We start from the raw sequence: 26213 nt of genomic DNA on the forward strand, positions 1-26213 counted from the left end.
AGTTTCTGTTGAAAAATCAGCTGACAGTTGTCTGGGTACTCCCTTGTAGGTAACTTTTTCTCTTGCTTTTAAGATTCTCTCTTTGTCATATGCTCTTGGCATTTTAATTATGATGTGTCTTGGTGTGGTCCTCTTTGGATTCCTTTTGTTTGGGGTTCTCTGCACTTCCTGGACTTGTAAATCTATTTCTTTCACCAGGTGGGGGAAGTTTTCTGTCATTATTTACCCAAATAGGTTTTCAATATCTTGCTCTCTTTCTTCTTCTGGCACCCCCATAATTCAGATGTTGGTTCGCTTGAAGTTGTCCCAGAGGCTTCTTACACTATCTTCATATTTTTGGATTCTTTTTTATTTTTGCTTTTTCTGGTTGGGTGTTTTTTGCTTCTTCATATTTCAAATCTTTGACTTGGTTCTTGGGATCCTCTCATCTCCTGTTGGATCCCTGTATATTATTACTTATTTCAACCAGTGTATGCTTAATTTCTGATTGGTCCTTTTTCATATCCTTGAGAGTCTCACTAAATTTATTGGCAGTTTCTAGAAGATTCTTGAGTAACTTTATAACCATGTTTTTGAACTCTATATACAGTAGTTTGCTTTCCTCCATTTCTTTCTTTTTAAAAAAAAAAAAAAAAAAAAAAAAAAAAATATATATATATATATATATATATATATATATATATATATTATTGATTTTGTACAGAGAGGAAGGGAGAGAGATAGTTAGAAACATCGATGAGAGAGTCATCGATCAGCTGTCCCTTGCACACCCCCTACTGAGGATATGCCCGCAACCAAGGTACATGCCCTTGACCGGAATCGAACCTGGGTCCCTTCAGTCCCCAAGCCGACGCTCTATCCATTGAGCCAAACTGGTCTCGGCTCTTTTTTTTTTTTTTTTTTTTTAATTAAAGTTCTTTTTTTTAAAAATATTTTATTGATTTTTTTACAGAGAGGAAGAGAGAGGGATAGAAAGTTAGAAACATCGATGAGAGAGAATCATCGATCAGCTGCCTCTTGCACAACCCCCACTGGGAATGTGCCCGCAGCCAAGGTACATGCCCTTGACCCGAATCGAACCTGGGACCTTTCAGTCCACAGGCGGACGCTCTATCCACTGAGCCAAACTGGTTTCGGCATGACCTGTTTCTTTGTCTCTGCATTTTGGCTGCTTCCCTGTGTTGATAGCATGGCTTTTTGTGCTAGGTGTCCCATAGGGCCCTGTGGCTCAGTCTCCCTAATTACCTGAGGTGGACACTCTTGGTGCACCCCTTTTTGGGCTGTGTGCACAGTCTGATTGTAGTTAAGCCTTGATTGTTGTTGGTATCACTGGGAGGAATTGACCTCCAGGCCAATTGGCTGTGAGGATTAGTTATGTCTATGGTGGGAAAACTTCATAGTTCTGGAGACACCCTTATGGGGCAAGACTTGCTTCATTGGGGCTCTAGGGTCTGAAGAGTTGCAGTCTGGATGGTCTCTCTCTGACCACTGGGTACATTGGCTCTTGGATCTCCAAGGAGAGAGGCCACCCAGCAGGAGCTACAGAGAGACCTGCAGATTCCTTCTCTTTGTTTGGAGGTTCCCAGATGAGTTCCAGCTGTGAAGCAGTGCAAGCTGCTGTTGAGTCTTGAGTCTTCTTTTGGAGGGTCTGAGGCTCTTTGACCCAGCTACAGTATATTAGGTTTCAGATTGTAAAGGGCCAGCCCATTCATATGCAAAAACATCTGGGAAGAGCTTGGGTGGGGTTGTAAATTAGGTGGGGTGGGGTCTCCCTCCTGGTTGAAAAAGACAACAGCTCTTTCCGCACTGAGCTCGCCTCCGTACCTCTGCACTTCACCTCTGCCCCCACTTCGAGTCTCTGTGTGCTTTTCTCTTTCCTTCTAGTTGTAGAATTTCCATTCAGCCAGCCTTCCCATGGTTCCGGATGATACCTGTTTTGTCTTTTAGTTGTAGTTTTGAAGTGGTTGTGCGAGGCAGCAAGTTCAGGTGTTTACCTATGCCGCCATCTTGGTTTTTTGTTTAAGTCCATGTTAACAACCACCCAGATCCAGATAAAGGACATTTCTGTACCCCCCTAATGTTCCCTCCTGCCCTTCCTTCTCGGTACCCCCACACTCCCCTAAGGTAACCACTATTCTGATTTCTGTCACTAATTGGTTGTACCTGTTCTTCAACTTCACAAGCTGAAATCAGACAACAGGTGCTCTTTCGTGTCTGGCTTTAGATCTGCGTCTCCACCAGGCTCCTTTGTTGTCGCGTGTACCAGAGGTGTGTTCTTTCTGTCGCTGTGCGGCCTTGCCTTCTGTGAACACGCCACAGTCGGGCCATTCTTATGCTGCCAGGCATTTGGGTTGGTTCCCTTTTTTGACAATTATGAACAGAGCTGCTCTGAACATTCTTATGCTTCCTGGGTTTTTTTTGTGGAAATTAAATTATAGTAAAGTGTTTAATGCTGAGTTTTGACTTACAGTAGGTGCTCAAAAAATTTCCCCCAGAATTTTTTTTTTAATAAGTTTTTATTGTTCATATTATTACAAATGTTCCTTCCCTCCCACCACCATTGCTCTCCTCCACCAGGTTCCCACCCCACCCTCTGCCCTTTCCCCACTCCCCATTGTCCTCATCCATAGGTGCACAGTTTATGTTCAGTCTCTTCCTACATCCCCCTCTCCCCTTTTCCCCAAGAATTGTCAGTTCACTCCCCTTCCATACCTCTGATTCTATTATATTCAACAGTTAATATTGTTCATCAGATTTTTTTAATTTCCTTGGTTTTTAGATTCACTTGTTGATAGTTACGTATTTGTTGTTCATAATTTTTATCTTTATTTACTTTCTCTTCCGAAAGAACCCCCTTCAGCAATTCATATAATTCTGGTTTGGTGTTGATGAACTCCTTTAGCTTTTTTTTATTAGTGAAGCTCTTTTTTTTTTTTTTTTTTTTTTTAAATATATTTTTATTGATTTTTATACAGAGAGAAAGGGAGAGAGATAGAGAGTTAGAAACATCGATGAGAGAGGGTCATCGATCAGCTGCCTCTTGCACACCCCCTACTGGGGATATGCCCGCAACCAAGGTACATGCCCTTGACCGGAATCGAACCCGGGACCCTTCAGTCCTCAAGCCGACGCTCTATCCATTGAGCCAAACCGGTCCGGCTAGTGAAGCTCTTTATCTGACCTTCGATCCTGAGTGATAGCTTTGCTGGATAGATTATCTTTGGCTGTAGGTTCTTACTATTCATCACCTTGAATATTTCTTGCCATTCCCGTCTGGCCTGCATGGTTTCTGTTGAGAAGTCAGCTGACAATCGTATAGGTGCTCCTTTATAGGTAACTACCTTCTTTGCTCTTGCTGTTTTTAATATTCTCTCTTTGTCTTTTGCTCTTGGAATTTTAATTATGATGTGTCTTGGTGTGGTCCTCTTTGGATTCCTTTTGTTTGGGGTTCTGTGCACTTCCTGGACTTGTAAGTCTAATTCTTTCACCAGGTGGGGGAAGTTTTCTGTCACTATTTCTTTCAGTATGTTTTCGATATCTTGCTCTCTCTCATCTTCTGGGACCCCCATAATTCTGATGTTGGTTCGCTTGAAGTTGTCCCAGAGTTTTCTTACATTATCTTCAATTTTCTGGATTCTCTTGCCTTCTAGCTTCTGTGGAGGAGTCCCCCAGAATTTTTTGTTTGTTTGTTTGTAAAAGGAAGAAAAGTCAAACACTACCTCACAGGTCATATCCCTTTCATTCCACTGCTCCTCAGCCTAATCACTCTTCACGGTTCATCGCGTCTGCCTGCACTTTTTCCTGTGGTTCTATGAAAATCTTTTCATAAAAATTTATTTTAATAATAATGCTGTCCATACTCTTGCAACTTTTTTCATTAAATCAGATTTTTGGTTTTATTTATTAATCCTTACCTAAAGATATTTTTTCCATTGATTTTTTTTTTTAAGAGAGAGGAAAGGGAGGGAAGAGTGGGAGAGAGAGAGAGAGAGACAGAGAGAGCAACATCAATGTGAAAGAAGTCCTGACCAGGCCCCGACCCTTTGGTCCATTGGCTGGCACTCTAACCACTGAGCTACACTGGCTAGGGCTAACTCTAAGTTCCCTTGTCTGCATCGAAGGAACAGCTTTGAGAGGGACAGGTTGGAATGAGCTCCTGAGCATCTCCCTCGGGGCCTTTCACTCTGTCTGGCAGGAACAATCTCTGGCTTTCCTTTCTGTGGAACCCAATCCCTGGGTACACGTTCTGGCTCCTGGAGCCCTGGGTGCAAGTCCTGGCTCTGCTGCGCCTTGTCTGGGTGTGTTCTTGGGCTTAAATGCCCTGAGCATTGGTTTCCTCATCTTTAACAAAAGAGAACCCATACCCACCTCAGAGGGATGCCCGTGAGGTCTCAATGGGATGGAATATTTCGAAGCAGAATGGAAAGTGATGCGTGTATGCTGGTTATTAGGTAGAACCATGGGCTGCCAGAGCTAGAGGAAGTCTCTAACCCAGCTCATTGTCTTACCCACCAGGAAATCATGAGCCAGGGAAGGTCACGGAGCCAGCAGGTGTTGGAGCCAGAACCAAACCAAAGGGGGCATCGGTATTGCAGCTTCCCGGACTCCCTGGGCCGGAGCTTGGCTCTCACTGCAGGGACTCCCCACGGGGGCACGCTAGAAAATTTCCCAGCCCGTCTCTTCCTGCACGCGTCCTCCCCTCCCCCCACGGCCCCTCCCCTGGCAGAGGCCACAGGGATAACTAGAACTTCCAGGCAGTGATCAGTGCTCGCCATCCCCTGGCCCAAGAGGATGAAGAAGCAGAAAGATGGGCAGAGGATTGGGGGCTTGGATGGGGAGGGATATATATGCTCCCCCAGCCTAGGCCATAGCGCCTTCCCTGTCCTAACTGCACTCCCAAACCCCGGCCTCTGTCCATCTCCCAGCCCCACCGAGCTCCTCCCCTCTCCCTAAGAAGCCAGACCGCACTCCTGCTCCCTGCCCTCCTGGGCAGATGATGGCGTGGGTTTGAGTCGCCTCTTAGACTTCTTTTAGCTCAAGGTTCAGCTCTCCTTAGCCTTTGCCCTCCCAGCTCTGTCAGAGGACAGAGAGGCGCCCCTCAGCCGGGTGAGGTGATGGCCTAGGCTGAGGTCAAGAATCAGGAAACCAAACCCTGACCTCCGAGGCCTGAGGCCTGTGTCTCACTCGGGAGGAATGTGGCGTGATAAGGTTTGCACTGCACCGGCCCAGGTGGGCTCCATGGTCCCCCATGTTTAGCCGCCGCGCACACACAGTGCCAGGTACACGATGGTGGCAATGGCTCCCCCGTTCTGGCTCCCACCTCTCTTGGAGCCGAAGCTCAGATATGGTAATGCCCCTGGCAGTGATATCAGGGAGCCGGGCAGGCCAGCCTGGGAGTGCCCTGTTGGTCCAGGGTAGGGCTTGGGGAGTGGCTCCGAGCCGTGGTATCCGATTTCAGGGCGAGGTTGTGGAGTGACACGTGTTCCAGTGGCTGTGAATGGTGGTGCCACGGGCGTTATCGCACAAGAAGGTGGTGGGGCTGAAAGACCTTGGATCATGAGGCCAGAGGGAAAGAGCCATTGGAGGTCACCTGGTTCTCTTCCCGCACCTGGGCGAGCAAACCCAGGGCCCGGCGTAGGGCCGTGCGGCGAGGCATTCAGGGACAGTGCTCCTTCCCCTCCGCGGACAACAGCGGCTGCTCCTGTGGACATTCTGAGACCGTTCAGTGAGGTCCATCCTCTGGAGAATTGAGAAAACAGTGGTCCAGAGCACTTGGGATCTTGCTCCCTGGCAGATATCAGTTTGGCTCATATAAACTTATAAAAATGCAAAAAACAAAACAAAACACAAAGGTAGAGAAAACAGCTATCCAGCTCCTTCGCTCTGTGGCTCAGAGGGTTGGGAAATGCCCTGGAGGACGAACCTCTCAGCTGCAAGTCAGCTTCCGGGGCTTGAGTCCTGCGTGGCCTTGCCGCTGTCTGCCAGGTGGCGCTGGGTCTCTCTGAGCCTCGGGTTCATCTGTGGTGTGGGGATGGTAGTGCCTTTCACTGGGCAGTTGTGAGGCCCAAGGAGTCCTCGATGAGTGCTCCCATCGTCAGCATCCTTGTCTCCTGAGGAGGCTGAGGCTGATCGGAACCAGGGCTTCAGCCTGAGGACCAGGTCCTTTGCCTGCCGTGCGTGGCTGCCTCCCCAGTACCTCCTTCTGCTTCACGCTTCCCCGTCTCGTGCCATGTGCAAGGCCCTGCCCCGGTGGAAGCGGGTACTGCTGGAGGCTGTCTTTCCTCCTTCCTGGACATGGGGCAGGGACCACTATCGGATGGGCGGCAAGCAGGCCATCCTCGGTCCCTCATGGGCTCCCAGCCTCCGGCCAGGCTCTCACTCCCAGCACCTCTGAGCCAGAGGCTGGGACCTGTGCCCTGGGCTGAGAGCAGCAGCAGGAGGCCGTTACTGCCGATGCCATCGAGCAGCCTGGTGTGAGGGCAGAGCATGGCCTCCAGGACCAGGCATTCCTGGGACCAGTTTTGGGGTTACTGGTCGTGTGGCATCGGGGCAAATTCTTTAAGCTCCGAGCCTCAATCTCTCCTCTGGAAAATGGAAATGGTGCCAGTCTCATGGCCTTGCTGAGGCTAGTGAGAAAGCACAGGGCTTGGTGGTAATTCTCCCTTCCCATGCTGGTGTGTGCGGCTGGAGGGCTGGACTGTGTCCCCCAAGGGGCCTTGCAGGTATTCTCGAGAGTTCCATTCCTTCTCACCGGGGTACCACCTAGCCCTGGTCCTCCTGCTGCAGCGCACACACACACACACACACAGTCCTGGGCAAGCGGGCCTGCGGGAGTCTTGGGAAACCAGAGGGTTAGAGTGAGTGGGTGGCTCACCCCCAAGGCCACATTGTAAGCCAGTGACAGTCTTAAGTGAACCGGTTCTGTTCCCAGCATGGCAGACGGGGCTGGAGGCTGGAGGAAGCACGCGGGGCCGTGGCTCTGGCACGGCCTCTGTAATCCTGCCGTCACGGTATGGGAAGCACCACCATGAAGTTCCCAATAAAAGGCAGTTTAAACAAAGGTGGGAGTGCATGTGGGTGACACTGTGTTCCAGGCGAGCACCGGCTTTGGGATGGTCCTGGCTGTGGATCCCAGCCACTGCCTTGCTGTGTGACCGTGGCCACGTTCCTGCCCTCTCTGGCTTCATTCTCTGCATATGTGAAATGGCAGGATTGGTTGGAATGGTCATTTTTAATTTTTTTTATTTTTATAAGAGTTTATTGGAGCCGAAACCAGTTTGGCTCAGTGGATAGAGCGTCGGCCTGCGGACTGAAAGGTCCCAGGTTTGATTCCCGTTGGGGGCATGTACCTTGGTTGCGGGCACATCTCCTGTGGCGGGTGTGCAAGAGGCAGCTGATCGATGATTCTCTCTCATCGATGTTTCTAACTCTATCCCTTTCCCTTCCTCTTTGTAAAATATATATATATATATATATATATATATATATATATATATATATATATAAAGAGTTTATTTGAGCCAAACTGATGACATCTGCTGGGGAGCAAGATCTCAGACGTTCCCAGAGCGGTCTCGGAAGGCCCTGCCTCCTTTAGCTTCCAGTGGCTTCTTGGTGCTCCTCTGCCTGGGAGAGGCCTGACTGCCCACACCGGACCAAGGCCTGCAGCCGGCCATGACCTCATCTTTCCTCTGCAGTGTCCTCAGAAGGGCAGCGTTCTCTGAGCATGCCTAGCTCCCCATCCACTCAGCACACCTGGCTCCCGGAGGCCTGGGGTGACACCTTGTCCCCGGTGGGCAGGGAGCGGCTGTTCCCCTCCTCCATGATGCTCGGCCAGCCGGGCTGTTTTTAGGAGACGTGTGGGGGAGACTCTCAGGGCACCCCCTGGAGATGGATGCCTCAGACACCTGCCTAGGGGGAACCTCTGGCCGCCCCACCCTGCCCGCGAGCCTCAGGGGCCTGCTGCTCAGGCTTCAGGGCACCTGCGTTTGCCCGGCCCAGCTACTCCCACAGCTCTGTGGCCTGTACGCAGGTACTCTGGAAGGAGCTTCTAGCGGTTTTACAGGACAAGAAGGCAATTCAGTGGGGCTTCAGGGGGCTCCTGCCTCCTCTCCGCCTCCCATAGCCTCCCTCAGCACCGCTGGACACTCCTGTCAGCAGGCCTGGGTCTAGAACCACTGATGACAGGACAGAGCACCAAGCTCTGCTCCAGAGGGCTGCCCTAGAGGGTGGCCTCAGTCTCCCGACTCTGACCGCTTCCCTGGCAACTTCACGGGCTCTGTCTGTGCCTGGGGGTCGGGGTGCAGGGATGGAACTGTGCCCTTTGCTGCACACTTTCTTGGCAGCCCTCTGCTCCAAACACATAATCTCATCAAGTCTCCAGCTGGGAGTTCTTTATGATAGGAATGATGATGAACTCACTTTTCAGGTAAAGAAAGGAGACTCAGAGGGTGCGTACCTGCCAACGAGACCTGGCTAGTAGATGGCAGAGCCAGGCTCTCTCTTAACCACAGGGCTCCCTGCCTCCCCTGATGCGCGTGGCTGAGTTTGCGTTGACACTTTGGACAGATCCCTGAGCCAATACTCCTGCTTGTTTTTCCAGATTTTCTGCTCCCAGCCATCTCACTCAGGATCTCCCAGCCTGCAGGGGGGACCACCTCCCCTGGACCAGCCCTCACTGTAGCCCCGGCCCAGGCCCTGGCCCTCTGCCTCAGCCCCCAGGGTGCTGGCTGCCCAGCCTCTGAGAGAAGGTGCCTTTGGCACAGGCTGCCACCTGACTGGTGGGTCCTCCTCTCACTGCGGCCTGGCTGTGGGCTGGGCTGCAGCTCCAGAGAACCAGGCAGTGAGCGACCCCTGCCCCAGCGGAGGGCCCAGCCTCTATAGTGAAGATCTTCCTGCTGTGCTCTTGTGGAGCCCAACTCAGGTGTCCTTGGTCCCCTTGTGTCTTCTGTCAAAGCAGAGCTGTCACATGGTCACTGCAGCTCTCTGGGTGTTCTGTTTTTTGGAGTGTGTGTGTGTGTGTGTGTGTTTACCTCCATTTCTTTCTCTTTCTCATAGCTCCCCTGGACCATGGGCATTGCTTATCCTCATGCTAGAGAGGAAGGAAGTGAGGCTCAGGGCATTATCGTGATTTGCTAGAGATCACGGAGAAGTTCAGGTTAAAAACGGGTAGAAGCCGCTCCCATGGGGGCAGACCAGGGCTCTCTACCCTGCCTCGTGGGCACTTGCTGCGCAGGAAGACTCTTCTGGGCCCAGACACTGTGTGTGTTGGCCTGGACGGAGGTGGTGGGAGTTACAGATCCTGGCTCTGTCCAGAAGCAGAGGTCAGATTTCAGAGCCGGACAGGCTCTCCACACACCTCGAGGATGGGGAAACCGAGGCCAGAGAAAGGCAAGAGCTTGTTCAAGCACCTAGTGAGTTAGTGGCAGCGTCTAGCTGGGACCCAGGTCTCCCGATCCCCAGCTGGGCTAGGCACAGGCCCTTCCTCTCTCCGAGGGTAGCTGTCTGGTCTCCTGAGGCATATTTGGAGGTGGGATCGGGGAGGGCTCACCCATCCTGCTTGAATATTCAAGAGGCAGCTGCCCCTGGAGCCTAGACTTTATAACAGGCTGTGGACGCTCTGCCCCGCCCCAGGGTGTGGAGCCAGGGTGGGAGTGGGACCTGCAGCTTCTCCTTGGACTTCCTCCCTGAGGTGCTTGCAGGCAGGACTGTCACGTGCTCCCCAGGTCAGAGCCCTTGGGTGGCCCTGCCTGGCTCCCCAGGCTGCCTCAGAAGCCCCTCTTAAGGGTAGGTAAGGCCTTTTATAATCTGGCCCCAGGTGAGCACTGGGCTGGGAGTCAGCCACAGATCTGAGCCCTGGTTCTGGGCTAACCTGTGACCTCGGTGAGTGTCTGACCTCTCCTTTTTCCTGTCTGTTACTTGCCCTTCAGCATTTTAGTGAGACCACCCACGCCCTTATTCCCTCTCCAGCCTTCACTGTCATTGGTTCCCAGGAGAAGTCCTCTGTTACCCCGCCCTGGCCAAGTAGCTCAGTCGTTTGGAGCCGAGGTCAGCAAACCGAGACTTGAGAGCCACATGCGGCTCTTTGGCCCCTTGAGTGTGGCTCTTCCACAAAATATAATACCACGGCCTGGGCGAGTCTATTTTGAAGAAGTGGCATTAGAAGAAGTTGAAGCTTAAAAAATGTGGCTCTCAAAAGAAATTTCAATCGTTGTACTGTTGATATTTGGCTCTGTTGACTGATGAGTTTGCACTGCGTTCGAGAATCGTCCTGATATGCCAGGGTTGCGGGTTCAGGCCTGGTCAGGGTACATACAAGAAAAAAAGCAGGAAATGCCTAAGTGAGCGGAACAACAAACCAGTCTCTCTTTCTCTCCACCCACACCTCTCTCCTTCTCACCCTCTCCCTTCCTCTCTCTCAAACCGATAAGAGTTCATGAGAAGAAATGATGAATTCATTAAAGAAAAAGGAAGAAGTCCTCACAGCACCGGGCTCCTTTCCGCTTTCCACATGCTGCTGCTTTGCCCGAAGGCATCCCAGCGCCTCCCTAACCAGCCCTTCCTTTGGGTTCAAGCTAGTTCCGGAGCATTCCGTGCACAGAGCTGAGGGCCAACCACTGGAGATAGGAGACCAGACAGGAATTCTGCCCTCGAGTCGAGCCTGTCAAAGAACAGGTCTTGATCCTCAACGTGTGCCATGCTCTGTGCTAAGTACTAGAGTCGAGCAGATGGGTGAGACTGGGTCCCTGCCCTTAAGGAGCGGTGTGGCCTGGAAGGTAGCCAACCAGGCACACAGTGTGAGCAGACTCAGCGGAGGGCCGTGTGCCCTAGGCTCCCCGGACTGGGTGTGACCAGTTCCTGGCCTGGGGGTGATTGGGGAAAGCTGCCCGAGGAGCTGGCATGGCTCTCCCTTAGCTCACTGTGAGGTCAGGGTCTGCCCCATGCTCTCCTCTCACGTGGACCTTGTGAGGTCATTGAGGCAGGAGATGATCATCCACTGAGCAGAGATACTGGCTGTGAGCCTACTGTGTGCCAGGCACAATTGTAGGTGCCAGGGTCCACAGTGGTCGTGACGGCCTGCCCTCGCGGAGCTTGTGTTCTGATAAGGGGACCCATCGGTGAGCACACACAGCTGTCGGGAAGTGGGGGGTGCTTCAGGAAGGCTGCAGAAGGGAAGCCAGTGGAGAGGCTTGGAGAATTCCCTGAGGAGGTGGCATTCGAGCAAGAACCTGAAAGGACTGAGGAGGATCCACCCTCGTAGTGCAGAGTTTCTGGCTGAGGGAACAGCAACTGCAAAGGTCTTAGGGTAGGACCGTGTTTGTGCCCAAGGAAAGGCAAGACAGCCAGCAGAGGTGGAGGAGGGAGGGCGGGGAGCCAGCAGGTTTGCCACTGGATCGGATGTGGGTGTGAGAGAAGATCAGATGATTGCGGGTTTGGGCCTGAGCGATGCTGGGGGGAGAGAGACACTGGAGGATGGACAGGCTCGGAGGTGGGACATGAGAGTTCTGCTCCTGTGCCCTCGCCACTCTGCAGGTCCGCCCCGTGCCTCCCCCAGACACACCGGCCTGAGGGCCACCCACGCCCACCTCTCCGGGAAGCTCTCTGCTTTCTTGGGCCGACTCCGAGTTCTGTTGTCCGAGAGTCATTTTCTCTCATCGACGAGAGGTGCGGGACACCCCTTCTTCATCGCCACCCAGACCCGGGAGCACCGATAGACTCCGTAGCTGAGTGAGCAGCGCAGGGGCCCCACACCTCCCCGGCGGCTGTTCTCTCTCCTCGCCCAGCAGCCCTGCTGGAGGTCTGCTGCCCCTTTGCGGCTCCCTTCCTCCTCTGGAGCCGCTGAAAATGGGACACCCGACTCGCTCTCTGCAGAGCTGTTGTCCTGGAAATGGTAGACTTTCTCTTTGTGCTGCTTTCCTATTGCAACCTCCCTCCATAATGGACTTAATTCACTGTCAGGCTGCTGAGCTATGTGACTTTCACCCGGAAGGGACACTGAAAACAACAGGTACTTGATATGCTCAATTTTACAGAATTTGCATTTTGCACATTCTACCCTACCCCCACCAAAGGGAGAGAAAAGAAAAATCCAGCTTTCCCATGGCTCTAAGGTTTCTGAAATGGAGCCTTTCTTATCAAGCCTCGTGTTCCTTCCCCTAGCCCAGGTGTGTGGCGGACTGGTGCTTGGAGCTCCTGCTACTGTCTGCAAGGAGTCACGGCCAGACAGGGCCAGGGAGGGGCGGGGCGGGGCGGGGAGAGCCCAGCTGGGGAGCTCACGTGCAGGGTGGAGACGCCTTTTGAGGGGAGGAAAGGGAGAGGGTATAGGGTTTAGGGTACTCGGCAGGAAAGGGAGAGGGTTTAGGGTTTAGGGTACTCGGCACACACTGATTGGTGGTTTCCTATAAGGCACATGATTAGGCACTTAGGGACTTAGGAATTGGGGGCGTAGGGTATTTGGAAATGTACAGTCCATAAAAGGTTATTGGCCAGGTGCTCAGGAATGTCCCAGGCCTCGGGTGCAGGTTACGCCATTCTCCGTCCATCAGTTGGGGGAAGGGAGGGTCTATCACTATGACTCTCACTTGCCTGAACATGAAGAAACTGAGGCCCGTCCATGGTGTGATGATTTGCCTAATGGTTCCTAAAGGGCAGAGCAGGGTCTTGAACCAGGTTTTGGCCTCCTGGCCCAGTGTTCTTTTCCCCACACCTCAGGTGGCCAAGTATATGCTGCTTGTATTCTCAACTAGGTTTTTAGCTGATTTCCCAGCCAGATTTGATGTTCTCGGAGGGGGGGACCCTGACTCCCTGAGCTGTGGGTGGAAGCAGGACAGTCTCAGAGACCAGCAGGAGAGGCTGCTCCGGAGCAGTGCATTGTGGTCGGGATTCGGGATTCCAGGTCGGGAAGCTGGTGGAGCTCAGGATTAACCCTTGGCACTCAGCCTCCCGTCCACAGTAAGGCCTGGACTCCAGGAGTCCCCAAGCCCCATCTATGCGCACACAGGGGAATCTTCTTCACTTTGAACTTCTACCCATTTTTTCTTTTTCTTTTTTCTTCCCTACCCATTTTTTAAAAAAATATATATGTATTTTTATTGCTTTCAGAGAGGAAGGGAGAGGGAGAAAGAGCTAGAAACATCAATGACGAGAATCATTGATCGGCTGCCTCCTGCATGCTCCCTTCTGGGGGTCGAGCCCACAACCCAGACATGTGCCCTTGACCAGAATTGAACCTGGGACCCTTCAGTCCACAGGCCGATGCTCTATCCATTGAGCCAGACCGGCCAGGGCTCCTACCCATTTTTTTCAAAACTCCTCTGGGAAGCCGTCCCAACACCCTGGGATGAGTCAGGTGCTCCTCCCGGACCCGCAGCCAGGAGCTCCGTAGCTGGCGCTCTGTTCGGCTTGGCATCCCAGCACCTGGCCCCGGGCCCACCGTGGTGATAGCGCGCTCAGGAAAGCAGGTTAAAGGAACACTGGGAGCTTCCTAAAGGACCTGGGATTGAAACGGCCTCAATGGGAGGAGAACGGTGGAGGAAGAGAGTGGACACATGAAAAAGAAATTTCAAAGTCTTCCAAGGGCCCCGAAGCCTCCAGCCAGCCTGCAAGGGAGACTGTACAGGGAGGGAGTCGCTGGCACACAGCTGGAGCAGGCCAGCCATGCAAGGACCCGAGTTAAGGGGCCCGACCCCCTGCTGCAGGCCTCAGAGGGTCCCCTGACCTTCAGGCCTGGCCCCGAATGCCCCTGACCTAGTCCTGAGCCAGGTTCTACTCCTGCCTTTGAGGCCCACCAGCCTTCCCCCTCCCCCTATCAGATACCCGCTGCAGTGGTCCCTACCCACCCTGACCCACCTCAACCCACCTGAGCAGCAGCACTTGGCATCCCCCCCGCCCTCTGTCCTCCCCAATCACCTAAGCTCTCCGTAAACATTTGCTGAGTGGATTTCACTCCAGAGGATTCTCCCCACCCCCACAGGAAAGGCGAGCGGGTTGAGTCCCCGTGCAGGGAGGGGGAGATGACTCACACCGGACAGGGGGCCAGGGACTCAGACTGTCGGTAAACAGTCCCCATGTGTTGACAAGATGCAGAGCCCAGCAGGCAGCAGCAGGTCTGGCAGGGAGAGGTATCCAGGCAGCCGCAGGAGCTGCCGCTAAGAGGGGTGGGGCGGGACCTCAGGCTTCGACGACTCTTCTGTCTAGTTTTGGGTTCCTGGCAGTTGCCGGAGGGATACGCACCAGTTGCTTTTGATTTTTTCAAAATGGAAATATACCGCTTCGGTGGTTTTATTTCATGTTTTTATCGATTGATTTAAAAACATTTTATTAGAAGGGAGAGAAGGAAAGAAACATCAATTTGTTGTTCCACTTATTCACGCATTGATTGTTTGAGTCTCACGTGTGCCCTGACCAGCGATCAAACCTGCAGCCTCGGTGTATGGGAAGGACACTTAACCAGCCGAGCTACCCAGCCAGGGATGCTCTGAGGGGTTTAGATGGAACCGGCGGTCACTGAAAACCCTTTTCCAACAGGATTAAGTAGAAGGAGAAAACCTCCCAGGGATTCTCCCTTCTCTACACCCACTGGACAAGTTCTTCTCCTGAACCCCAAAATCTACAGTTAATAGAGTGGGATATGAAGTTCCAAAATTTTCTACTCTGTAGCTTTAAAAGTTTATATAAATGGTATATTCTACCTACTGTGCTATGTAGCTGCTTCTATAAGGCAGAGCACTTGACTCCAGCATCTCATTTGATTTTCTCAACCATCCTGTTCTCCCCAACTTAAGGTTAAGTAAAGAGAACATCAGAGGAATGCCCACTTATTGCTCCAAGGAGCCAGGGCTACCGGGCAGTATTTCAGACCCAGGATGACCCACCCTGCATTCCCCCATCCCCGAGGCGTGACCTCACTGCCCCTCCACATGGCATTCAGGTGAAGGCAGGTTTCTTGCACCGAGATCTTCCAGGCAGGCCCGCGCTGGCTTGGCTCAGTGGATAGAGCGTTGGCCTGTGGATTGAAGGGTCCCGGGTTCGATTCCAGTCAGGGGTGCATGCCCGGGTTGCAGGCTCGATCCCCAGTAGGAGGCGTGCAGAAGGCAGCCAGCCAGTGATTCCCTCTCATCGTTGATATTTCTAGCTCTCTCTCCCTCTCCCTTTCCCTTCCTCTCTGAAATCAATAAAAATAAATAAATAAAAAAGGGAAAAGAAAAAGGCCCAGGCAGGCCTGGCCTCTGTGGCTGGCGATGAGACCAAGGGCTGGGCTTCCCCTCTCCCTGCCTCTCACCTGGCCCTGCAGCACCACTGGCAGCAGAAAGGCCTAAACCACCTCCCTTTAAAGGAGGCCCTTCGTGGCCTCACCACGCAGAGTGGAGAGGGGGGAAGCACAGAATGCCTGAGCGGGAGAAGAACCTGGGATTGTTCTGGTTTCAAGCCCCATGTCCTTCCTTTTCTGGGGCCCAGGTGGAGACCGGAGCTGGGTGCAGGTCAGGCAGGCAGGGGCTGAGCAGTCCAGTCAGTCCCACCTCCCGCCTTAGAAGTTTAGCAGAGAAGACGGGTAGTTAACCTGGAGGGGGAAGGCTTAAAGGATAGGATAGGATTTCCTGAGTTTTTTCCAAAGCCACCAGCGTAAAAGGGAAGAGGAGTGAGGCTTCCCTGGAGAAGAGCTCATGGAAATAAATACCACGACTGGCCCTTTGGGAACCATTTTGGGCTTCTTTAGTCTTGGGCATCCATGCTCCTCTTAGCAACAAAACAAGAATAAAACCAGGGAAGTGTGGTGAGTGGCTCAGAACACAGACTCTTCCTGGGTTTGAATCAGTTGCCAGCTACATGATTTTAAGCAAGTGGTTTAACCTCTCTGTGCCTTCGTCTCTTCATCTGTCAAATGCAGGGACAGCCCTGGCCGGTGTGGCTCAGTTGGTTTGGAGTCATTCAGCGCACAGAAAGGCTGGCAGTTGGATTCCTGGTCTGAGCACGTGCCCACGTTGTGGGCTCGATCTCCGGTAGGGGGCGAGCAGGAGGCAGCCAATCAGTGTTTTGCTTTCTTATGGATGTTTTCCTCTCTCCCTTGCTCTCTCTAAATATCCATTTTTAAAATCTTAAAAAGAAGAAGTAAGGGATGGCATGGGGACTGTGACCTCCCAGCACTGTGGTGAGGTGCACATGAGTTGGAGAAAGTCAGAGCTCACTGCCGCAAGCTGCAGAGTGCCAGGCTTCCTCTGGAGGCGTCACCTTTCGTTACTGTGGTTGAGACCGGTTGCTGGGGCAGTTGAAGAGGGAGTTCAAGAAATGGAATTGTTGTGCAACTAGAAGTCCTTCGGGACCTGGCCGAGTTGCAGCCCCAGAGTCGTCAGGCCTGGAACTAGGGCGACAGAGCCCCTGTCTGCCCCTCAGTCCCTGGTGACCCAGCCCTGGTGGGCCAAGGAGGCCCCTCTTCCCAGCAAACCCCACCCCCGACTGCCCAGGCCAGGGGAGAGAGACCGGGAGGGCATCAGGGGTGTCTGGTCACCTGGCAGCCAAAGGTGACACGGAGCTGCCTCGCCTGCCTGCTGTGCTGCTGCACCAGCCTCGGCGGAGGGGACAGTCTGGGGAGAAGGAAACAACGTGCTTGTGGTGAAGAGCAGAGAAACTGCAGAGGGAGGGTTGGTCACGTGTCTGTTGTGTGTGTGTGTGTGTGTGTGTGTGTGTGTAAGAGTGAGTGTGACTCTGGTCACCTGAGTCAGCAGGTGTGCCTGTGGCCGGAGAGACGGTGAGACTATGTAACAGAGGGAGAGTATGTGTATAAGAGAACAAGGGGGTGAGTGCATGTGAGTGTCAGTGTGTCGGAGAGGGAGAGTGGGTGTGTGGGAAAGACACGGTGAGCCTGTGTGAAAGGATGTGTGTAGTAAGAGAGAGCTACGGGTGAATGTGTGTGTGACAAAGAGTGAGAGTGTGTGTCCCCTCAGTGTCCCCAGGTGCCCAATGTCACCTGTACCGGACAGAATAAGAAACACCTCTCCCCGCACCACACCCCAGAAAAAATGAAAGCATCTCTCCCCTCCCCCCGTCCTTCACCTAAGCGGAGAGCAGTGCGGCTGAGTCAGCAGGTGTGCCTGTGGCCGGAAAGGCTGAATTCTGCGCCTCGGTCCTGGCTCGGCGGCAGCGGACACCTCTCAGACAGCCGTGTGGTTCCGGAGGTCACTGGGCTGGAGCTTCACGGGCTCCCGTGGTGCAATCGTTCCCATGACCATTCACACCATTTGAGTCTCGGTTTCCCTGCCCACGTAGCAGAGGATTTGTGTGTTTTCCACAGCCCGTTCCAGCTCTCACAGCTGCCCCGCCCCTGATTCCATGCTGGTGACATCACCGCTGCAGAAGCGTGTGCTGTCTCACCTGGCTTTGCGGAGACACTTCCGGCCTGCAGGATAGGGCCAGCTGGTGGAGCCAGGGCCTGGAGAGAGGACCCGTCCAACCTGAGCTCGGTGCCTCGTGACAGAATCCACCGCCTGCCCCTGGGTGCTGCCTTCCCGTGGGCAGGGAGCCACGCATGGACCCCAGACCTTCCGCCTCAGCCTGGGTTTGGCCTCCCCTTGCCTTGCCTGGCAGGTCCCAGAGCTGCTCCTGAGGGGCAGGGCCAGCACAGGGAGACCCGGGGAAGCACTGGCTCCAGCCCCGGGAACTCTGGGAGCTGCTGATGCTGAAGGGAGTGCACAGTGTCCGCGTCCGGAGCCTGGGACCCAGCCCTGATGGCCGGGCCTGTCCTGCCTCCTGAGCTCCAGGTCTGCTCTCATAGGAAGGCCTCTGTGGGGAGACCTGGGGGCGCAAAGGTCCGGGGGTGAGAGAAGCGTGGTGATCCCCACCAGCTCCTCACAAAGGCCCTGACCCTGCGCCACCCCCGTGTCCCCGGTGCACAGCCCCGGCCTCGCTCAGAGCACACGTGCCCTTGAGTGAAGGATCCGTCAGCTCTCTCTGCTACAAGTCTGAGAGGCTTGACGCTAGAGCAGAACTCCCCTTAGGCCCTGGGGAAGCCCCCGACTCTGGCTGAGCCCCAGCTTTCTCTTCTGCAAAACGGGGACAGTGCCGATCCCACAGGGCTGCTGTGAGGAGGAAAGCGATGCTATGAGCCAGGCTCCCAGCACAGAGCCTGGCGTGTGGTGCCCCTTTAGGAGTAAGGAACATTCGCCGTGTCACTGCTCTTGGCTTGTTTCACATGCCCCCCGCCCCCCCGCCCCTCTCTGGGTCTCCAGTGCATTGCCAGGGGAGTTTTGTGGGGATTTAAAAGATCTGACCTGTTGCCGAAACCGGTTTGGCTCAGCGGTAGAGAGTCGGTCTGTGGACTGAAAGGTCCCAGGTTCGATCCCGGTCAGGGGCATGTACGTTGGTTGCGGGCACATCCCCGATAGGGAGTGTGCAAGAGGCAGCTGGTCGATGTTTCTCTCTCATTGACATTTCTAGCTCTCTATCTCTCTCCCTTCCTCTCTGTAAAAAAATCAATAATATATATATATATATATATATATATATATATATATATATATATATATATATTTTAAAATAAATAAATAAATAAAAGATCTGACCTGCTAGGTAGAAGTGGAGCTCTCAGCCTCCTGCCCTGTGCTGTCTCCTTAAAGTCTGCCTTCCCCTAAGACAGCCATGGCGCTCGGCTCTAGGGCAGGTGGGTGTCGGTGTTGACAGGGTCTGCTGGCCAGAGCTAGAGCTGGACTCCTGGCCGTGAGAAGCTGCTTCCTGGCTCCGGCCTGCAGAAGGGGCTCAGCTGCCCCGAACCTCCATGCCATCCTGTCTGCGCTGGGAGTGTGGCGCCATTATCCTGTTCCCACCACTCTTGCACGTGTTATCTGTCCTTGCTGGGTGCCAGGGAGAGAGAGGAAGCCGAGTGACCACTGTGGGTTGAAGATGATGAGAGCCATCAGAGAAGGACAGACAGGGGTGGTCAGGGAATGCTTCCTGGAGGAGGCAGGCAGAAGCTCACAGTGTCAGCCACACATTGTGGGGGTAGAGGCACAGGAACAGTGTTCTGAGGAGACAAGCTGGACTGCGCGAAGATCTGCAGGAAAAAGAGGGCATGGATGCCAAAACCGGTTTGGCTCAGTGGATAGAGCATCGGCCTGCGGACTGAAGGGTCCTGGGTTCAATTCCAGTGAAGGGCATGTGCCTTGGTTGTGGGCACATCCCCAGTGGGGGGGGGGGGGTACAGGAGGTGGCTGATCAATGTTTCTAACTCTCTATCTCTCTCCCCTCCTCTCTGTGAAAAATCAATAAAATATATTTTTTTAAAAAGAAGAATTATTTGGGGGAATTACAAAGAATTTGGCAAGGCTGCAATGTAATGATTTATAGTATGGAGCATGGGACATGAGCAAGACCAAATGATGGAGACAGTGCTGTATAGCAAGAGATTTGGAGTCAGTATGACTTCACCATTCCCAGTACCAGCCAGCTGACCACCGAGGGCTTACTGGTGGGCACTGCAAAGACTGGGGGACTTTTAAGCAGAAGAGGTGACTTTGGTCAGGTCTGTTTTGAAGTCAGGACATGGGGGCTTTGGGGATGGCCTAGGAGAGAGATGTGTTCTTTCCCCCAACACGTCTTGAATGAATCCTGGGTGCTTCGCACTGTGACAGGGTTCTGGGCCTGGGTAGTATTTTGAGTGAGTCTTGACCTGTAGCTATTCTGACACTACCCAGATCAGTACTGAGAGTGGGAGGGGCTTTGGACATGGGAGGGATGTTCCTTCCCAAGGACCACAGGGGTAATGAGAGCAGAGACCTGGTCAGGTGGGCTATTGGGAATCACATGAGTAATCACATGAGGAAGGGGGAGAGAGAGTTAGAAACATTGATCAGCCGCCTCCTGCACACAACCCTTCCCCCCCCCACTGGGGATGTGCCCACAACCAAGGCACATGCCCTTCACTGGAATCGAACCCAGGACCCAAGGCCCAGCCTTGTGCATTTTCAAATCAGTAGATACTTGTTGAACATCAACTGTGTCCCCAGCCCTGGGAATCCTATAATAAAAGGCTAATATGCAAATCTACCGAACTGCAGAACCACCGGTTACTATGATGCTCACTGACCACCAGGGGCAGACGCTCAACACAGGAACTTCCCCCTGGTGGTCAGTGCGCTCCCACAGGGGGAGTGCCGCTCAGCCAGAAGCCAGGCTCGTGGCTGGCGAGTGCAGTGGCGGGAGCCTCTCTCTTTCGCAGCAGCGCTAAGGAGGTCTGTGGTGGCTTAGGCCTGCTCCCAGTGCGGAGCGGGCCTAAGCCAGCAGTCAGACATCCCCCAAGGTCTCCCAGACTGCAAGAGGGCGCAGGCCAGGCTGAGGGACATCCCCCCTGAGTGCACGAATTTCGTGCACCAGGCCTCTAGTAAAAGTATAAACAGATATGGAATCTGCCTGCTCAGAGCTTACAGGGAGGAAAGCAAGAGCTTTTTACCTTGAGCAAAGTGCCAAACCTTCTTAACCAAGCTGACCCTGGGGTTATGGTAACCCAACGTACAGTTAGATGTGCAGGCCCTCCCTCACCTCCCCAAAGCTGGCATTGAGAGAAGCTGTCTCAGACGGGGACTCTTGCTCCCTCCCAGCCCTGGGTATAGAGCCCTGGGTGGGCCGCTGCAGAGTGGCCCGCTGCTGGCTGGCCAGGACCTGGCTGGGGGAGATGGTGGTGTGTCTCAGGCTGAGGGGATGCTCAGGCTCTGACAGGGAGTGAAGGTTGGACAGGTTGACGTATAGAACTGCAGAGTTTGATGGGAGCTGGGGAGTCTGTCCCTGGAGTTTGTCCTGGTTCTGCTGCTCATTTGCTGTTGTGACCTTGGGCAAGCCCCTTCCACTTTCTGAGCCTCGGGTGTCCCTCTTCAAAGTGGGCGGGGTTGGGCTAGAAACAGCGGGGCAAGTAGGTTCTGTCTCACAGGCCAAACTGATTGGTTGCTCTTGGCTTCTTAAGCAGCTCTCTGGGCTTGGCAGGAAAGCATGCCCATCCGGGATTGAAGGTCGCTGCATGCATTCTGCAGGGCGTGATCCTCAAGCTCCATCCTGCGCTGATTGCTTTGGTGGTTCTGCTTCCATCTATCTCCTGTGTCACCCCTCTGCCAACCTGTGGTCCCCTTCTGCTTAAAGCCTTCGTGATGGGGAGCTCACTATCTCCCCTCAGACAGAATTGTTAGGTTGTTATGCCCGGTCTTGCGCCAGCCTCCCTGAACTTGTGCCCGGATGATGGATGGCTTGGGTTCAGGCCTAGGGAATGCCTTTGAACGTGGAGCCTCAGTGATGGATATATAATTTCTGCCTTCTGGAGGCATCCAGAGCCACTGCTTTCTGTATTTCTGTATTTTGACAGTGAAAGAGATAGCATCTGTATATCCTTTGGAAAAAATAGCACTTTAAAAACATTCACTTAGCATAGACAGCCACCCTGTGAACCCTGCGTTATTATCAGCGTTTTTACAGCGAGGGAGTTGAGAGTAGAGAGTTAACAGAGCGGCCCCTGAGATCAAACCTGTACCCCTCCGGCCAGCTTCCTTTCTCCTCCCCAGCCCCGTCCCAACCTTCTGCTCCGTTCTCGCGCCCTCCTCAGGTTTCCACGTGATCCCCACCATCTCGAGCATCGTCCCGGAGAGCTGCCTGCTGATCGTGGTGGGGCTGCTGGTCGGGGGCCTGATCAAGGGCGTGGGCGAGACGCCCCCGATCCTGCAGTCGAACATCTTCTTCCTCTTCCTGCTGCCGCCCATCATCCTGGACGCGGGCTACTTCCTGCCGCTGCGGCAGTTCACGGAGAACCTGGGCACCATCCTCATCTTCGCGGTGGTGGGCACGCTGTGGAACGCCTTCTTCCTGGGCGGCCTCATGTACGCCGTGTGCCGGGTGGGCGGCGAGCAGATCAACAACATCGGCCTCCTGGAGAACCTGCTCTTCGGCAGCATCATCTCGGCCGTGGACCCCGTGGCCGTGCTGGCCGTCTTCGAGGAGATCCACATCAACGAGCTGCTCCACATCCTGGTCTTCGGGGAGTCCCTGCTCAACGACGCCGTCACCGTGGTGAGGGCTTGGGGAGCACACCCACGCACACGCAGGGCACAGGCCCCAGTCCAATCCAGAGAGACCCCACGTCCGCCTGCTCAGCCTCGTAATAAAACAGCCAGCGTCCACTCCTGCTTCCCGCGGGCAGGCATCACGCTGAGCGTGAGACATGGGTGGTTTTACTTAATCCTCACGGCACCCTTAGGAGGTGCTTAACATTCCCGCTCTATAGAGGAGGAATCGGGCCCAAAGAAGGTCAGTAACTTGCTAGAATGGGAGAGAACCAAGGTTAGAAGCCAAGTCCGTCTGACTCCGGGCCTGAGCTCTTGGCCTGACCTGGTCGTATGCTCCTTCCCTGACTTGGATTGTCATATGATCCTGATTGAATTGCTTGCCCTCTTCCTGCCTCAGTTTAACTTTTTTTTTTTTAAAATATATTTTATTGATTTTGTACAGAGAGGAAGGGAGAGAAATAGAGAGCTAGAAACGTCAATGAGAGAGAAACATCGACCAGCTGCCTCTTGCACACCCCCCACTGGGGATATGCCCGCAACCAAGGTACATGCCCTTGACCGGAATCGAACCCGGGACCCTTCAGTTCCCAAGCCGACGCTCTATCCATTGAGCCAAACTGGTCCCGGCCTCAGTTTAACTTTTGCGGACCAGTTGGGAGGGGTGTTTCCGCTCTCACGTTGGTTATGCCTTGTTAAGAGTTTCCTATGTGCAGAGTTCTTGCTCCCAGAACCTCCAAAAGTGATGAAGTAAAATGGGTTGGCCGCTTGCTCACTGTGTGACTGTCCCTCTCTGGGCATCACCTTGGCATCTGCAATGTGGCGGAGGAGTCAGTGCTTCCCTCCCGGGTCTGGTGAGAACGGACAGCCCAGCGCAGGGTCTGCACGCAGCAGCTCTCGATGCTCGCACGTACCTTCCTCCCCGCCAGTTCCTCAGGAAACGGATACGTGTGTGCGCAACTCACACTGTGTTGTGAAAACATCTCCCTCCCCGAGGGGCCCCTGAGCAGCTGCACACACAGGAAGACACAAGGGCATGTGTGCGCCCCTGCATGCTCGTACATGCACCCCCTCTTCTCCACCCCAGCCCCTTTGGAAGCTGCACCCCGAAGAAGAGGCAGACAGGGTTGGCTGGCTGCTGACAGCCTTGGCTTCCTCTCCTTTCCCGTCCCCTCCTCGGCTCCTCATGAGGCTGGCAGAGCGGCCTGGCTGAGCAGGCAGGCCGTGGCTCTGGCCCCTTTAGCACCCCCTCTCGCCGGAGTCACCACACGAGCCTGCTCTCCATCTGTAACGAGTTGCAGGGTTCTTGCAGGAATCACACTCACGAATGTCTAAAACAGGGGTCTTCAAACTACGGCCCGCGGGCCACATCCAGCCCCCAGGGGAGTCTGATCCTGCCCGCCAGGTTTTTTGGGCAGTGAGCGCAGCCAAGGTGTTACAGTAGGAATTAGTAGTTCATATAGTCCGGCCCTCCAGCTCTCTGAGGGACCGTGATCTGGCCCCCACTTTAAAAAGTTTGAGGACCCCTGGTAAAACCACTGGGTGCCAAAGGTGAAGTCCTCCCAGTGGATCTGGGTGTTGGGTTGGCACTTCCAGGGAGCAGTGGGGCGTGGTTGTGTCAGGTAGACACTCAGTCTGGCCACCTTGGGCCCATGCCACAGCTCACACCACAGCAGTGGCCGTGGTGGTAATAACCTCTGGTGTCCACTGAGCACTTCCTGTCTGAATATGCATTGCCTCATCTAATCTGCACAGAAACATGAGTGGGTGCTGTTATTAAGCCCATTAATAAATATAAATATATATAATTATTTTTCAGAGAGGAAGGGGGAGAGAGAGAGAGAGAGAGAGAGAGAGAGAGAGAGAGATAGCAACATCAACGATGAGAGAGGATCACTGATATGCTGCCTCCTGCTGGCCCCACATGGGATCAAGCTCACAACCCGGCAAGTGCCCTGAAAGGGAATTGAACCTTCACCTCCGAGTTCATAGGTCAATGCTCAATCACCGAGCCACGCCGGCTGGGCTCTGCCCATTTTTTAGTGAGGAAACTCGGGCACTGAGAGGTTACCTAACTCATCCAAGGTCACATTTCCTGATAACTGATGTGGCCGAGGTTCAAATCTACACAGAGTCCAGAGTCCAGATGCTTACCACTATGCTAACCGCCTCCCTAGTCCCAGGGACAGCAATACCAGGCCGGAAAGACAGGCCTTGTAACTCCCTACCCACCCCAGTGGCCCAGGCAGTGTACCCTGAGGACCACGGTATCTCCAGGCTGGGGGTGAGTGCAGGTAGCCCAGGGCTGAGAACGCACCTGCGTCTGCTGCTGACCTGCCCTGACTCCCAGCTGGGCCCTTTCTGGAGCTCTGGTGCCTCGATTCCCAGACAGAAACCTGAAGGCTGTCTCTGAGCTGCGCTGTCTCTGAGCTGCTCCGTCTCAGAGCAAGCCCCCCCCCCCCCCCCCGCCTCCAAGGGCTTCCCAGGTACTAGGAGGGTCCCCTCTCAGGGATCCTCAGCAGCCCCCTTGTCTGGAAACTTCCCAGCTAGTCTCCTGACACCTGCCGAGAGCCAGCACCTGAGAGAGGGCAGAGCCTCAAAGACAAGCCTGCCAGGGAACAAGTTCTGGGCCCAGATCTGCGGCCCCCGGGCTCGGGGCGCTCTGGCAAGTTCTCTCGCCGCTCTGAGCCTCCGTGAGCGATGCAGGCACCCGGGGCCCACCCACCTCACGGGGCTGTTGTGCATCAAGCAGGGCGACCACCGTCCAAGGGCCCTACAGTGTCTGAGGTGCCACTTAGACATCTGACGAAAGTGTTAGTGACTTTATTTCCCAGGCGAGGAGTGGGCACCTTAGACTCTAAGCAGGGGTCGCAGAGGAGTTTGATCCTGCCCGCCAGGTTTTTTGGGCAGTGAGCGCAGCCGAGGTGTTACAGTAGGAATTAGTAGTTCATATAGTCCGGCCCTCCAGCTCTCTGAGGGACCATGATCTGGCCCCCACTTTAAAAAGTTTGAGGACCCCTGCTCTAAGGCTTGGAGAACCTCTCATTCGTAGCATCTGAACTTGGCTGCTCATCACCACCACCTGGGGAGCTTGTTGAGTAGCGGTTTCTGTCTGCCCCGCCCCCCACCCCCGGCAGAGAGTCCCAAGCAGGGTACGGCCTGGCCACGTGTATTTTCAGAAAGCGTCAGAGGCTAAGAAGTCCTGTTGTAGCTCATTGTTTGAACCGCCCCTGCTTGACACTGAAGGAGGGTCATGATCTGCCCAAATCACACGGTGAGAGGCCCACAGAGCAGAGCCAGTCACAGCTACACTGTCATGGGCGCCTTTATTAACTACCGTGTTTCCCCGAAAATAAGACATCCTTCGAAAATAAGACCTAGCGCATGGAAAGATAAGACATCCCCTAAAAATAAGACCTATCACAACTTTGGGAGAAAAAATTAATATGAGACACTGTCTTATTTTCAGGGAACCAGGGTAGTTTAAGCCTCACAGCAGCCCGGTGAGATGGGTCCTATCACCCCCACTTTGTGGAGAGGAAAGCTAGCGCAGGGGGACTGATAATCTGCCTGGTGACTCTGGGGAGCAGGAGCCAGAGGCCAGCCAGCAGGGGGCTTCAGAGCCGCGCTCATAACCAGCCCGGCACCAGGGCCCACACCAGGCCCTCAGGGCACCTGCTCAGGCCAGGGCTTCCCTGTCACCATGCGGCCTCTCCCTGTGGAAGGGAGGGGATGACCCTGGTCTGACCCCGGGGAGCCTTGGGCAGGACCCCGCCCTCCTGCCCACCAGCCTGCTTGCCTCCTGCAGGTCCTGTACCACCTCTTTGAGGAGTTTGCCAACTACGACCGCGTGGGCATCGTGAACATCGTCCTGGGCTTCCTGAGCTTCTTCGTGGTGTCCCTGGGCGGGGTCTTCGTGGGCGTGGTCTACGGGGTCATCGCGGCCTTCACCTCCCGGTTCACCGCCCACATCCGCGTCATCGAGCCGCTCTTTGTCTTCCTCTACAGCTACATGGCCTACCTGTCGGCCGAGCTCTTCCACCTGTCCGGCATCATGGCGTGAGTCTGGGCGTGGCACGGGGAGGCCACCACTTGGATGCCCTGGGCTTGTGGGGTCCAGGGGGCTCCCCAGGCCTCAGCCTCCAACTCCAGGGGGGAGACGAGCTCCAGGCTCCGGGCCCTGGG

At 54.3% G+C, this 26213-nt stretch overlaps 1 protein-coding gene across 1 annotated transcript in view; it reads left to right on the forward strand.

The window, feature by feature from the left end:
* Positions 1 to 26213, forward strand: part of SLC9A1 (solute carrier family 9 member A1) — a 57948-nt gene that overhangs the window by 19096 nt on the left and 12639 nt on the right. Inside the window, exons 2-3 of the mRNA XM_084874920.1 lie at positions 21575 to 22035; positions 25837 to 26087. Of these exons, the coding sequence (XP_084731046.1) occupies positions 21575 to 22035; positions 25837 to 26087 (712 nt within the window). The remainder of the gene's footprint in view (positions 1 to 21574; positions 22036 to 25836; positions 26088 to 26213) is intronic.

The sequence above is a fragment of the Pipistrellus hanaki genome (genome assembly GCF_964339955.1).
Source record: "Pipistrellus hanaki genome assembly, chromosome: 2".
NCBI lineage: Eukaryota > Metazoa > Chordata > Mammalia > Chiroptera > Vespertilionidae > Pipistrellus > Pipistrellus hanaki.